Source organism: Pongo abelii, chromosome 8 (genome assembly GCF_028885655.2).
Source record: "Pongo abelii isolate AG06213 chromosome 8, NHGRI_mPonAbe1-v2.0_pri, whole genome shotgun sequence".
In the NCBI taxonomy this organism is placed as follows: Eukaryota; Metazoa; Chordata; class Mammalia; order Primates; family Hominidae; genus Pongo; species Pongo abelii.
This window is the reverse complement of record NC_071993.2, coordinates 15,170,543-15,186,796: the sequence shown is the minus strand read 5'-3', so window position 1 is coordinate 15,186,796 and position 16,254 is coordinate 15,170,543. Positions and strand designations below refer to the sequence as shown.

Below are 16,254 nucleotides of genomic sequence, written 5' to 3'. Positions count from 1 at the left end.
TCAGGAGGTCGAGGCCAGCCTGGCCAACATGGTGAAACCCCATCTCTACTAAAAATACAAAAAATAGCCAGGTATGGTGGCCGGCACCTGTAGTCCCAGCTACTCAGGAGGCTGAGGCAGGAGAATCGTTTGAACCTGGGAGGCAGAGGTTGCAATGAGCTGAGATCGCGCCATTGCACTCCAGCCTGGGTGACAGGGCAAGACTCTGTCTCAAAAGAAAAAAAAAATTTTAAGGCCATCAAACATGTATTTCAATACAATACTCGAGACTAAAAATAATTTCACCTTCCATGTCCTTTGCTGTGTCTTCAGATCCAACAAAACATGTTAAGTCACAAGAAAGAACAGCTTTAGATGGTACGTTAGAGCTGTAAACATAAAAGAGCTGGTTAGTAATTGTTTGAAATCAATATCCCAGAATCTTTTCCTGTTCCTAATGTCAATTAAACTTGGGGTGGATTCACTTCTTTTCTTTGGGTACTTCTGGCAGTGTAAAACATTTTTCACCAATGGCACTTCTACCTGTCAAAGCCTGCCTGAGACTCAGTGTGGAGACTAATTTCCAATATCTAACTTCTAGGATGTGACAAGTGGCAGCAGGATGGCACTGGGGCACGCAGTTCAACTCAAGGCTGGTGGAACCAGTCCTTTAAACTGTCATCAGAAACGAAGACCTCTTTAGTAACTCTTAGCTCTCCTTGGCCCAGCAGAGGGTTGCTCTGCACAGAACCTCACAACAGCAGCAAACGTGTTTATTGAGTCAGAGGCTCAGTGGTGCACTAGACACTAGGGGCACGTGGAGAAACAAACACAGTCCCTGCCCTCTTGCAGCTGAGAGACTGGCTGGGAGAGAGACGTTACGGAAACAATCATTCAACTAGAGAGAGATAGAAGGTGCTGTCAAGTCCAGGGGGACGGAGAACTGTTGGCAGGAGGGAGGAGATGGGGACAGGGTCAAGGCAAGTCTCCTGGGAAAGGGGAGAGAATCTGAAGCCTGAATGAATAGAGAAGAACCAGTCAAAGGACATAGAGCCAGCAGGGAGAGAGGGAAGAGAAAGACGACAAATTAATGGCTAGGTCAGGTGTCATGGCTCATGCCGTAATACCAGCACTTTGGGAGGCCAAGGCGGGAGGATCGCTTAAGGCCAGGAGTTTGAGACCAGCCTGGGCAACATAGCAAGACCCCATTTCTACTACATAAAAAAATTAGCCAGGTGTGGTGTCATGTACTTGTAGCTCCAGCTACTCGGGAGGCTGAGGTGGGAGGATCACTTGAGCCCAGGAGGTCAAGGCTGCAGTGAGCTGTGATTGCACCATTGTACTCCAGCCTGAGCAACAGAGTAAGATCCTGTCTCAAAAAAAAAAAAAAAAAAAAAAAAAATGTTCAGGCGTGGTGGCTCACGCCTGTAATCCCAGCACTTTGGGAGGCCGAGGTGGGTGGATCACCTGAGGTTGGGAGTTCAAGACCAGCCTGACCAACACGGGAAACCCCGTCTCTACTAAAAATACAAAACTAGCTGGACATGGTGGTGCATGCCTGTAATGAGCTACTTGGGAGGCAGAGGCAGGAGAATCTCTTGAACCCGGAAGGCAGAGGTTGCGGTGAGCCAAGATCACACCATTGCACTCCACCCTGGGCAACAAGAGCGAAACTTCATCTCAAAAAACAAAACAACAACAAAAAAGGCTATTGTTCAGAGAACAAAGTGGAGTATTGGGACAAATTAAGGTATAAGAGATATGCGGGTATAAGTCTAGTTGGTTGTCCTAAGAGTGAGAGGAAGTCACCAAAAACATCAAACAAGGTAGACTATGATCAAACTGGACTTCTATCCTCTGGATAGAATGTGGATAATGGATCGGAAGGGGACCAAGTGTATGTGATAGGCCCAAGTGAGTGGGTCTTGAGGTAATCCCAGCAAGGATTTGCTCCTGCCTAGAATGTAAAAAAGCAGCAGCACCCCACACTCCATCCTAATAATGAGAAAAAAAAAAAAACAGAGAAACTACAGCATCGTGACTTGTCGTGAACTCAACAGAGAGCTGTGTTTGCAAGGCAAGTTAGAAATCAAATTCCAAGGAGGACAGACTCCCACTACAGAGAGTTGGGGCCAGTAGACAAGGTCAGGTGGCGCAATGTCCAGGCAGAAGAGGTATCTGCTGTACATGCGATAAGACTCAAATCAGCCGAAATTTTAAAGTGTTGGAGACACAGTGAGAACAGTGTGTTAGATGGAGTTCACACTGACTCACAGCCTCTTTTGTCTTTTTTTGTTTTTTTAGATGGAGTCTCGCTCTATTGCCTGGGCTTGAGTGCAATGGCGTGATTTCAGCTCATTGCAACCTCTGTCTCCTGGGTTCAAGCGATTCTCCTGCCTCAGCCTGTCGAGTAGCTAGGATTACAGGTGTCTGCCACCACATCCAGCTATTTTTGTATTTTTAGTAGAGACGGGGTTTCACCATGTTGGCCAGGCTGGTCTCGAACTCCTGACCTCAAGTGATCCGCCCGCCTTGGCCTCTGAAAGTGCTGGGATTCCAGGCATGAGCCACCGTGCCCAGCCATGCAGCCTCTTTTCCATGGGCCTTCACTAGGGGTTGACGAGAAAAATTAGGAGTGAGGCAAGAGGCTAGAGAGACACCTCCACAGGGCAGTTAGTTAGCTGTGGCAATTGGACTGGCACTAGACTGCCATCTGACCAGGTCTGCTCTCATTGTAAGCAGAAGCCTTAAGCTGCTGGAAGAGAGGCATGAAACCCTCTCACCACCAGGGTGCAGGTGAAGCCCTGTGGCTACTGCAGGGAGGATAAAAGCATAAGCCCTCTACCCCTGAGGAAGGGATGAGAAACAATTCTACACCGAAACAAAGCAGAGTTCTGCTGCTTGTAGGAAGGGGCAGGAATCTTCCACCAAGGCAACCACAGATAGAAGGCAAAAATGTGTTTGCAAGAGAGAAGGAGCAGGCATGCTGAGAAAGCCCCACTCACAGAGCCCAGGCACGGGGACACTACCTAGAATTCATGCTTCAGACTATCTAGATGTCCAGGAACTCCCTGTGTTACCCACAGGCTAACATACATTGAGTAACAAGCAACAGCTGTCTACACTGGGGAGGGCAATAGGAGGAAGACAGGCTGTTCTATGAGTCACAGGGAACATTGAACCCCAAGGGTAGGGCAGGACTGCTGAGAAAAAGTCTGCAACAATTGCATCCCACACCAGACACATAGTAATTATACCAGAGGATTTGAGAGCTGGTGGTGCACTCAAGGTCATCCCAGCAACAACAAAACCCTACCCAGCTCAAGCCCAGTCTGGACTAACTCAACTCCCCACACTAACGGCGTATCAAAAAGGAGAGACGTGTTCAAATTCAGGTGTAAAACATTACCTTCAGTCTCTACTGTTTTTATGCAGGATAACTGGCTTTTGATTTTATAAAATTATCACTGGGCATGGTGGCTCATGCCTGTAATCCCAGCACTTCGGGAGGCCGAGGTGGGGGTGGATCACCTGAGGTCAGGAGTTCGAGACCAGGCTGGCCAACGTGATGAAACCCCGTCTCTATTAAAAATACAAAAAAATTAGCTGGGTGTGGGGGCACGTGCCTGTAATCCCAGCTACTCAGGAGGCTGAGGCAGGAGAATTGCTTGAACCCAGGAGACAGAGGTTGCAGTGAGCTGAGATCGCGCCATTGCACTCGAGCCTGGGCAATAAGAGCAAAACTCCATCTCAAATAATAATAGTAATAATAATTATCAGACACACAAGAAAGCAAGAAATAACCCATTGTTAAGAGGCAAAGCAGTCAAAAGAATCAGACACAGATAAGACCCAGATGTTGGAACTCTCAAACAGGGACTTTAAAATACATAGGATTAATTTATCAACAGATTTAGTGGAAAAGGTGGGTAACATTCATGAACACATGCGGAATTTCATTAGAAAGGTAAAAACCAGAAGAGAGTCAAATGGAATTTCTAGAAATAATAGAAATGAAGAAGTCCTTTGGCAGGCTCATCAGTAGACTTGATACAGCTGAAGAAAGTCAGCGGCCTTGAAGACAGAGGAAATTATTCACACTGAAACACAAAGGAAACTTTAAAAAAAGAGACAAAACAGAACTTGCAAGAGATTTGGGATGATATCAATTATGAAACACCCTAGTGTATGTGGCATCAGGATCCCAGAGGAGGAACAATAACAATAGTCCCAAGCAAGAGAGGAGGACAGCTTATATGAGCTGAAGTAGTCACAGCTTCTGGCACTTCTCGGCTGACAATTTCCATTTTGGCCAGTTGCTCTGAGTTTAGTGGTAGTGATGGGGAAAGAGAAGTGGAAAAAACTCTGTAGGCTTGATTTCATTTATATTGGAAAAAGCAGGGAGATAACGAGGACGTGGGAGAGATCAGATTGAAAAGGAGAAGGTGCAGGAGGGCAGGATTTGGAAGAGTTTTTGAAATTTGGAGAGAGGATGTTAAAATTTGTGAGTAACTACTGCAATTTGGCTCACTGGAAAAAGGGTGAGAATGTCAACATTTTCTACATTCTATGAGTAGAATATCCCCGTGAATGATTTATGTTAGTGTGTTATTTCTGGTGTTTTGGAGGTTTCTTTGGAGTGAAAAAACTCATTGGTTGTGAGTTTTTTGGTTGTGTTTTGTTTTTTAAAAATAGCTCATGGTTTGTTTTGTGCCAGACCCTCCCCTCTACCAAGCAGTTAATTCTCACACAACACCTTGAAGAGTTGCTATTCTTATCCCTTCTTTGATGAGATGAGACACAAACCGTTAAAGAAACTTGCTCAGTATCTCGCAGTGAGTAAGACACAGGGTTTCAGTCTGCTAAGTGGACTCTAAAGATGGCATGTTTCACCACTGTGCAAGGCTTAATTATTAAAAGCCAGCTTTTGCATCCATGATTGCATTGAATGTCCATAGTGATTTGGATTACTTCTCAGTTTTTTTCAATTTTGTTTTAAATTCGCAAATAACAATTGTATAAATTGGTGAGGTACGATGTGATATTTTGATATAAGTATACATTATGGAATGATTAAGTCAAGTGAATTAACATATCCATCACCTCATATACTTAACTTTTTAAAATGATGTGCACATGTAAAATCTACTTTCTTAGCAATTTTGAATTATACATATGTAGTCACCATGCTGTGCAGCAGATCTCAAAAACTTAGTCCTTGCTGAGCGCAGTGGCTCACGCCTAGAATCCCAACATTTTGGGAGGCTGAGGTGGGTGGATCACCTCAGGTCAGGAGTTTGAGACCAGCCTGGCCAACAAGGTGAAAACCCGTCTCTACTAAAAATGCAAAAGTAGCTGGGTGTGGTGGCGGGTGCCTATAATCCCAGCTACTCGGGAGGCAGAGGCAGGAGAATCGCTTGAACCTGGAAGGCGGAGTTTGCAGTGAGCCAAGATCACACCACTGCACTCCAGCCTGGGTGACAAAGTGAGACTCCATCTCAAAAATAAATAAAAAAATAAAATAAAATAAAAATAGGAAAGATTATTGGGGAAGGATTTACAGAGTATCAGGACTTCAGTTCTATCAGAAGAATCAAGTGTCTATACAGACATCCCATGAGACAAGGGAGTGGAGAGAGATTCATAGAACTTAATGAGTTCTGGAACAAAATGTACAAAAAAGCAAACCTAGCAAATTTCTCCACACTGGTTTGCCTCCACACTTACAATAAGTAACAGTCTGTTTCTGCTGACCCTTCTAAGAAGATGAAAATGCTTTGGCATTAATTTATTCAACAAATATTTACTATGTTATTATGTGATAAAATATGCATGTCTAATCATATATATTTTTAAAGAAAAATACATGCTACACTTTTTTTTTTTTTTTTTGAGATGGAGTCTCACTCTGTTGGCCAGGCTGGAGGGCAGTGGTATGATGTTAGCTCACTGCAACCTCTGCCTCTTGGCTTCAAGTGATTCCCCTGCCTCAGCCTCCCAAGTAGCTGGGATTGCAGGTGTGCACCACCACGTCCGGCTAATTTTTGTATTTTTGGTAGAGATGGGGTTTTGCCATGTTGGCCAGCCTTGTCTCAAACTCCTGGCCTTAATTGATCCACTGGCCTTGGTCTCCCAAAGTGCTGGAATTATAGGCATGAGTCACTGTGCCTGGCCATGCTAGACATCTTTTATAGATAAAATTTCTGTGCCTAGGCTCCATTCTAAACCAGTATACATACCATAGGTGGCCCCAAAGGAAATGAAACCAAACTCTTAGAATTTTGTCTTCCCACATAAGCAACCTCAGAACACTGGCAATCTATGTTTTTCTACAAATAATTGTACCAAAAAAAAGAAAAAAGCTTGTTTCTGTTACTTACGTGCAACTACTAACAATGTTCAGATCTGCCCTTATGATGGGACTACATTGTTTCACAAATTCCTTGTCTTCAGCAAAATGCTTGGGGGTGCCTCCAAATTCCAGAAGGTAATGACTAATTTGTTCTTCTGACAATTCATCTTTGGGAAGGCGCTGCCAGGCCTTTGACTTGAAACATGAAAAACAACACAGGCCTGATATTTCATATAACACACTTGGCTCATAAACTGAAAACAGTTGATCTAAGGGAAGAGTCATTAAACCAAGGCTGGGAAGTAGACTGCTTTATCTACAGGCTTCAGGAAAGAACTATGCTGTTTTGAAAGCAGGGAGAAGAAGGCTCATCAGTAATAACTGCAGCATCATAATGCCACCAAAATGGCTTTGTAGATTTAGAATCCTGGGACAGGCAGGATCTTTCTCCAGATGAAGTGGGAAAGACCAAAGAGGTAGGAGGAAGAGCAGCAGGAGCAACAGCACCAGGTTTAAAAAGCCATGGTAGTTCTAAGAACTTGACATCACTGTCCCCTTTTAACATTTCAAGGAGTCTTTCCTGGTTCTGATCCAGTTACTTTGCTCAAAGTTGGTTAAGTTCCCAGCTGACCCAGAATGAAGGAAAAAGCACTATGGTCAGCATTAGCTCAGAGATGCCAGGAATAGTACCAGTAGGAAACAGCTGAAGTGCATTTCAGGGAAACAGAGAATGATATTGAAAGAGATTTAAGGGACTTTTCAACAGCAAGGATTAGGTTGGTGCAAAATCAATTGTGGTTTTTGCCATTGAAAGTAATGGCAGGCTGGGCGTGCTGGCTCACACCTGTAATCCCAGCCCTTTGGGAGGCTGAGGTGGGTGGATCACCTGAGGTCAGGAGTTCAAGACCAGCCTGGCCAACATGGTGAAACCCCGTCTCTACTAAAAATACAAAATTAGCCAGCTGTGGTGGTGCACGCCTGTAGTCCCAGCTACTCAGGAGGCTGAGACAGGAGAATCTCTTGAACCCAGTAAGCAGAGGTTGCAGTGAGACAAGATCGTGCCACTGCACTCTAGCCGGGGCAGCAGAGTGAGACTCCATCTCAGAAAAAGAAAGTAGTGGCAAAAACCTCAATTGCGTTTGCACCAACCTATTAGTATCCCCACCATCATCATCATACTGGACCAGAATTCACCAGATAGAGAAATAATGGCTTATTTTTATCCCCATTTCCCTGCTCTCCACTGCCCTTCCTAGGAAAAAGCTAAATTACTTACGTGTACAGGAGTTGCACTTGACAAAAATAAATGCAATGGTTCTGGTTTATTGTTTTCTTTTAGGTGTAGTGCAGTCCTAAAAGCAATGTGGGATCCCATACTAAATTCAGGAAAGAAAAACATGACAAGAACTGTTAAGCAAAACTCATGATGATCCACCGAAAGCAAAAGGAATAGTATCATAAACACAACAATGATCATGTAATAGACGAAAGGAAAGCGTGAGTTGATTAAGAAGTCTATCTTTTCAGTGATTTATATCAGCATAAAAACTGTTTCAAAGACAGCCTAGATAATTCACTCTAAGATTTAGTACTGATTTGCACAGTGTCTTCAAATTAATTTAAATTTCCTTTTCTTTCTTAAAGGTGCGTATCACTATGCCTTTGACAGTATATATCCGCAGTTCTCAAAATACGGTTTAGGGACCCCTGGAAATTTCTGAGATCCTAATGGATGGTCCATGAGGTCAAAGCTATTTTCAGGATAAATACTAAAATGTTATTTGCCTTTTTTACTCTAATGAATACACAGTGGAGTTTTCCAGAAGCTATATGACATGTGATACAACAACAATTTGAATGCAGAGACAGAAATGAGAATCCATCTGCCTTCTGTTATGTCAGACATTAAGCAGATTTGCAAAAGTATCAAATGATGCCACTCTTCTCACCTTCTCACATTTTTTTGGAAAATATAGTCTTTTTCATTAAAACATATTATTTATGTCAATGTATAATAGGTTTGTTAATGTTATTTTTAGATAAGTTAATAAACGTCTTTAAAATTTCTTAGTTTTTCCTTCCAGTATGATAAATATTGCCAGATATATCACATATAAACAAAAGCTCTTTGAGTTCCTCAATGCATCTTAAAAGTATAAAGGGGTACTGCGATCGAAAATGTTGATATTATGTAAATACATTTGGTTGACAAAACTGCCAGAGATTGCTTATTTGTAAATTGCATATGTATATATTTTCTGAAGGAAAGGGAAACTCAGCACCATGTTCATTGCGCATGGAGTGTAAAGTGCAGGTAATTTGGAAATATATAGCAACAACTTTTACAGGCTGGATGCAGTGCCTCATATCTGTAATCTCAACATTTTGAGAGGCGGAGGTGGGTGGATCACTTGGGCCCAGGAGTTGGAGACCAGCCTGGGCAACATGGCGAAACCCCATCTCTAAAACATCAATGACAAGAAATTAGCAGGGTGTGGTGGCATGCTCCTGTAGTCAGCTACTTGGGAGGCTGAGGTGGAAGAATCACTCGAGCCTGGGAGACAGAGGTTGCAGTGAGCCATGATTGCACCACTGCCCTGCAGCCTGGGTGACAGAGCAAGACCCTGTCTCGAAAAGAACTTTAACAATGTGCATATTATTTAACATAAATTCTGAGAATTTATCCTAAGAAACTGATAGGAGATTTATACTAAATTTTCTATAAGAATGTTCACTGGGCTGGGTGCCATAGCTCACGCCTGTAATCCCAGCACTTTAGAAGTCCAAGGCAAGTGGATCACTCGAGGTCAGTAGTTTGAGACCAGTCTGGCCAACATGGTGAAATCCCAACTCCGTTAAAAATACAAAAATTAGCCAGGTATGGTCTAATTATGTGTGCCTGTAATTCCAGCTATTTGAGAGGCTAAGGTGGGAGGATTGCTTGAACCCATGAAGTGTAGGTTGCAATGAGCTGAGATCGTGCCACTGCACTCCAGCGTGGGTGACAGAGTGAGACTCTGTCTGAAAAAAAAAAAAAAAGAATGTTCAATGGACTATTGTTTATAACAGAAAAAGATAGAAATAACTCATATCCACAAAAGGAGGTTAATCAAACAAATCACGAAGCAATGTATACTTACAGGATGTGAAAGATATTTATAGCAATAATATAAATATATTTAATTTAATATTATATTTAATTTAATATTACTATAATATAAATATTATAGCAATAAATATCTTTCACATCCTGTGAGTGTACATTGCTTTTAAGTGAAAAAGATCAAGTAAATATATAAAACCAGACCCCATTGTGTAAAAATACTAAGGAACCACATCAGAATTTTAAAGCATTGTTATCTGGGTAGTAGGATGATGGGTACTTTTTATTTTTCAATTTCTGCTTGACCATATTTGTAAATCTTATATGATATAATAGCCAACATTTATTGAGTCCTTACTATATACCAATTTATTTAAGACCACTATCCATTTAAGCCTCACAAATGGGAACTATTGTTATTGTACCCTTATAGAAAAAGGAACTAACTCAGAAGCCTAAGAAATTTTCCCAAGTTCATACAACTGATAAGAGATAGCCAGAACCCCAGGGTCTCTGACTTAACCTCAAAATTATACAACGTAGTTTAAGAAACATATGATCTTTGCATAATTTCTTATTTCAAAAATAAATAGAATGTAAGCTGCTGTTAAAGTCTTGGTTTTACAAGTGTTGACTTTATTTGCCTAAAAGGAGAAAAAATAGGTATACTTACCATACAAACTGGTGAATTGTAAAAGTTGTGATGGCCATAATTACCTAACATGCTGTCTAACCAATACAAAGGTATGCATCTTACAAAACACAAAGAATAACATTAACCACAAACTCCAGATAGAAGAAACTCCCCCGAAGTCTTTTAAAACAGATATCAAATACCTGTGGCCAAAAAATGCAAATGGTTTATCCTGGATGACTGGCTGCAGAGCACAGACAACTTCATCAACTAACTGGGAGATGTCACTTGCAAAAGGTTCTTCAACTCGGCTTTCTCTTCCAGGAAGCCTTAAGGAGTGCACTGGAGATGGAGAAACACAAGTGAACACGCACAGACAGTGAATGAGATATTGTGATGTTATAAAAGGGCTCATATTTACCTGATGGAAAAAATTTCAAAGAAATGAATGATAACCATTAAGTCCATCAAAGTAAAAGTTTTAGAACTTGCTGATAATAAAAGCAAGAGGATAAAATATAGCAGACCAAGAATCTGCTCATAATAAGATAAAGGGAACACCTAGAAGAAAAAGAAAAAAAAACAACAACAAAGGAACTGAAAATTCCATTGATGATCATGTGCTGATGAAATGCTTACCCCAACAACTATTACCTATATCAGGAAAATAAAACATCAGGTTTCAAGGGTGACCTAGAGGGTCAGGAGATAAGGCACTGGAATGCATTAAATTTGAGAGTTAGAACTGAGTCCTTTACACAAAGCCAAGAAACCCTAAATTCTAGACCCTCTGTGAAAAAGTAGACTACAAATAAAGTATTTATTTTCCAAATGGCAAAGGAGAAAAGAAGAACTTTCTGATTTTGCCTTGGCTCTGGATGGGGGAAAAAGTCTGCCCTTAGATTTTTTTAAACAAAGCCTTGTATTTATGCAAATTTGAAGTTTATTTATGTTACCTTGGTAGACTGGAGTGCAGGTAATATAAATAAACTTCAAATTTATAGAAAGTGAAGCAGAAAAATAACTCGAAGTGATCCTGGGCTAGTAGCACTTCAGGATGCCTAACAGAAACAATGACAAGTCATCTCCTAATGAATAAATACACAATCTAAGCATCTCCAGAATCAAACATCAAGCTGGTCCCAAATAACTTACTGGCTTGCTTGCTAGAGCAAAGTCTAACACACTGTACAGGAATACAACAAAATCCAGGACCCAACAATGTAAAATTCACAATGTCTAACATCTAATCAAAGCTCACCAGACATGCCAAAAAGCTGGAAGGTATGACCCATAACAACTCCAGGGAGAGCATCAAACATAAGAAACAGACGAGAAATAACAAAAGATGGAGTCAGCAGACAAGGACCTTAAACAGTTATTAAATACAAATGTGCTCACTAATGTAAATGAAAACATGAACAGGATAAGAACAGAAACTAAAGATTTTTAAAAGACCCAGATGGAACTTGTAGAGATGTAAAATATCTGAAAAAATTTTTAAAAACACCAGGTGGGATTAACAGCAGACTAGACACCAAGAAGAAAAGATCAGTGAACTTAGAAAAAGAAACTATCCACAATTAAGCATGTTGGCCAGGCATAGTGGCTCACACCTGTAATCCCAGCACTTTGGCAGGCCGAGGTGGGCAGATCACTTGAAGTCAGGAGTTCAAGACCAACCTGGCCAACAGGGTGAAACCCCATCTCTACTAAAAATACAAAAATTGGCTGGGCGTGGTGGCATGCACCTGTAGTCCCACTTACTTGGGAGGCGGAGGCAGGAGAATCACTTGAGCCTGGGAGGCAGAGGTTGCAGTGAGCCCAGATCATACCACTGCACTCCAGCCTGGAAGACAGAGTGAGACTCTGTCTTCAAAACAAAAAAAAAAAAAGAAAAGAAAATGTAGAAAGAACATGACAAAATAAATGCACAGCTGATAAGTACACTGTGGTACACTATAAATCAATCTAACATAGTGTAATTGGAGTCCCAGAAGGAGAGAAGAGAAGAGGGAAACAGAAAGACATTTGAAAAAAAATAGTGGCTGAATATGTCAAAATTTGAAACTCACAAAGTCGTAGATCCAAGAAGTTCAGGGAAACTCAAACAGAATAAACAATGAAAACCACACCAAGGCTTGTCCATCAAATTGCTAAAAACACTTGATAAAAAGATGATCTTAAAAAGCAGCCACAGAACAGAGACATAGATACAAAAGTAATGGCAAAACATTTCTTATTTATTTATTTTTTTTTTTTTGAGAAGGAGCCTTGCACTGTTGCTCAGGCTGGATTGTAGTGGTGCCATCTTGGCTCACTACAACCTCTGCCTTCCAGATTCAAGTGATTCTCCTGCCTCACCCTCCCAAGTAGCTGGGAATACAGGCACATGCCACCACACCCAGGTAATTTTTGTATTTTTAGTAGAGACGGGGTTTTACCATGTTGGCCAGGCTGGTCTCAAAGTCCTGACCTCAAGTGATCTGCCCACCCTGGCCTCCCAAAGTGCTAAGATAACAGACATGAACCACTGTGCCCAGGCCATGACAGCACATTTCTTATTAGAAATTGTTCAAGCCTGCCAGGTGCGGTGGCTCATGCCTGTAATCCCAGCACTTTGGGAGGCCGAGGCTGAAGGCGCTTGAGCCCAGGAGTTTGAGACAGCCTGGGCAATGAAGTGAGATCTTATCTCTATAAAAAAAAAATTAAAAATATTAGCTGAGTGTGGTGGTGCACATCTGTAGTCCCAGCTACTTGGGAGGCTGAGGCAGGAGGATTGCTTGAGCCTGGGAGGTTGAGGCTACAGTGAGCTGTGATTGTGCCACTGCACTCAAGCTGGGAGACAGGATGAGATGGACAGATGGATGGACAGATGGAGGGGAGGGGAGGGGAGGGAAGGGGAGAGGGAGGGAGGGAAGGAGAGAGGGAGGGAGGGAAGGAGGGAAGGAGAGAGGGAAGGAAGGGAAGGAGGGAAGGAGAGAGGGAGGGAAGGGAAGGAGAGAGGGAAGGAAGGGAAGGAGGGAAGGAGAGAGGGAAGGAGGGAAGGAAGGGGAGAAATAGGGCAAGCCAGAGAACAATACTAGGGGGTAGGAAGGTAGGGAACAACTGTCACCCTGGCATTCCATATCCTGTGACAATATCTTTCAAAAGTGGAAGTTAAAGACTTTTTAAGACACATAAAACCCACGAGAATTCACTGCCAGCAGACTTGCACTAAAATAAATATTAAAGGAACTTCTTCAGGCAGAATAAAAATAGTGTCAGATGAAAATCTGGATCTACTTTAACAAAGGTAATCATGTAAATATATGTAAAAGGTTATTTTTTATCATTTTGGTTTTCCCCCCACAAACTCAGAAGTTCTTACTAAACATTTTTTTTTTTCACTTTAAAATCACTAAAAATGACGGCTGACTGCTCTACACAAAATTGATAAGTAGGAAAGTGTTTTACAAAAGTAGCACAAAGGTCAAGAGAGAGGAATGGAGTAACACTCTTATAAGGTTCTTTCATTAAAAATGAACTGGTGTAATAAAATTTGAGAGTAGACTGTGATCATTTAAAGATGTGTTTTGGAAGGCTAAGTGCGGTGGCTCATGCCTATAATTCCAGCACTTTGGGAAGTCAACGTGTGAGGGTTGCTTTGGCTCAGGAGTCCAAGACCAGCCTAGGCAACATAGGGAGACCCCGTCTGTACGAAAAACTTAAAAAAAAAAAAAATGACCAAACATGGTGGCACATTCCTATAGTCCCAGCTGCTCAAGAAGCTGAAGCAGGCCAGAAACAAAAAATGACAAAATATTGCTAAATCAAAACAATACTTTTTAAACTGGAGAAACAGATCTCACTCATGGATCAGAGGACTCAATATCGTTATGATGTCAGTTTTCCCAAAATGGATCTATAACTTCACGGCAACCCCAAACAAAATCTCAGGAAATTGATAAGCCGATTTTCAAAGCTGTATGGAAATGCAAAGGACTTAAAATATGCAAAACGACATTCAGAAAGAAGAACAAAGTTGGAGAACTTATGCTGCTGGATATCTAAGGCTTATTATAAGACCACAGTAATAAGATAGTATACTTTTGGAGTAAACATAGACGTATAGATCAGTGGAGTAAGAGAATCCAGAAATAGACCTACGCATGGACTCGCACATACTCATTTTTTCCATGAAGGCATCAAGGAAACATCCCAATTACCCTGAGACTTCCCTGCTGCTGGAATGAAGATGCTGTGTTTCTGGTATCATATGGGGCAAGCACACCAATGGGACAGAATAAAGAACCCGGGCCAGGCACGGTGGCTCATGCCCATAATTCCAGCACTTTGGGAGGCTGAGGCAGGTGGATCACCTGAAGTCAGGAGTTTGAGTCCAGCCTGACCAACATGGCAAAACCACATTTCTACTAAAAATACGAAAATTAACCGGGCATAGTGGCTCATGCCTGTTATCACAGCTACTCAGAAGGCTGTGGCATGATAATCGCTTGAACCCAGGAGGCAGAGGCTGCAGTGAGCTGAGATTGCGCCATTGCACTCCAGAGCGAGACTCCATCTCAAAAAAAAAAAAAAATAGCCCAGAAATAGACCCACATACATGTGAAAACTCAATTTACAATTCAGCTGACGCTTAAAACCAGTGAGGGAATGTGTAGACCTCTCAGTAAGCGTTGCCAAGCCAACTGGCTATTGATGTGGTATAAGTAAACTTGGATATCTAGCTCACACTATATACAAAAGACTGGCTCAAATATGACAAAAATACTTTAGAATTGATAGAAGAAAAATAGGCAAATAACTGTGACTTGGGGTTAGGGTATAGGGTTAGGTTAGGCTTACTTTTAAAGCAAGCCATAAAAAGCATAAAGTTTAAAAGAAGAGTAATAAGCTTGATTATATTAAAATTTAAAGCTTCTGTGAGTCAGAAGACACCACATTAAAAAGAAAGGTGGCACAAACTAGAAGACATTTTCAACACACAAAACCTACTAAAAAAACATTAGAATCCAGAATAGACAAAGAATTTTGGCCAGGCATGGTGGCTCACGCCAGCACATGGGCAGGCTGAAGCAGGAGGATCACTTGAGCCCAGGAGTTTGAGACCAGCCTTGGCAACATAGTGAGACGCTGTCTCTACAAAAAAATAAAATAAAATAAAATTAGCCGAGCATAGTGGTGTATGCCTGTAGTCCCAGCTACTCAGGAGGCTGAGGTGGGAAGGTCACTTGAGGCTGAAAAGTTAAGGCTGCAATGAGCCAAGATCATGCTATTATACTCCAGCCTGGGCAACAGAGCAAGATCCTGTCAAAAGAAAAGAAAGAAGAAGGAAGGAAAGGAAGGAAAGGAAGGAAGGAAGGAAAGAAAGAAAGGAAAGAATTTCTACATGTCAGTGAGAAAAAGACAAGCAATCAAAATGTGAACAAAATGTCTAATCTTACTTGTAATAAGGGTTAATCAATGTAAAGTTAGAATAATTTCATGCACAGAGCAAAAAATTACAACGGTATTGTCAACAATATAGAGCAATAAGAATTTTCCTATGCTGCTTGGTAGTATAAATTATTATAATTCCTTTGGAGAACAATTTGACAATATTTCATGTAGTTGAAGATGTTCATACTCTACCACCCAGAAATTCCATTCCTAGATGTAGACTCTCTCGTACATGTATGTAAGAAGACGTGTATAAGATGCTCATAGAAGCCCTGTTTATACTAATAGCAAAAAATGAAAATGACCTTAATGCCTGAGAACAGAATAGAGACATAAATTGTGTTATAGTCACACAATGGAATACTAAAAACTAGATTGAGGGAAAAGCAAGTTTCAGAGAAATGTCTGTAATCCCAGCACTTTGGGAAGCCGAGGCAGGTGGATCACCTAAGGTCAGGAGTTTGAGACCGGCCTAGCCAACATGGTAAAACCCTGTCTCTACTAAAAATACAAAAATTAGCTGGACGTAGTGGTACATGCCTATAATCCCAGGTACTTGGGAAGCTGAGGCAGGAGAATCGCCTGAACCCAGGAGCTAGAGATTGCAGTGAGCAGAGATTGTGCCACTGTACTCCAGCCTCAGGGACAGAGTGAGACTCTGTCTCCAAAAAAAAAAAAAGTATACAAAGTTAGAAATATATACTATATCTTGCTTAAGTCAGTGTTTGAGGAGGCCATAAACGG

The 16,254-nt window shown here is 41.5% G+C and overlaps 1 protein-coding gene across 1 annotated transcript in view; it reads right to left on the bottom strand.

Moving 5' to 3' along the window:
- The window catches only part of OLAH (oleoyl-ACP hydrolase), a 30,054-nt gene that overhangs the window by 1,691 nt on the left and 12,109 nt on the right, over positions 1-16,254 (bottom strand). Inside the window, exons 4-7 of the mRNA XM_024253237.2 lie at positions 10,272-10,410; positions 7,608-7,707; positions 6,360-6,526; positions 286-368 (exon numbers count right to left, since the gene is read on the bottom strand). Of these exons, the coding sequence (XP_024109005.2) occupies positions 286-368; positions 6,360-6,526; positions 7,608-7,707; positions 10,272-10,410 (489 nt within the window). The remainder of the gene's footprint in view (positions 1-285; positions 369-6,359; positions 6,527-7,607; positions 7,708-10,271; positions 10,411-16,254) is intronic.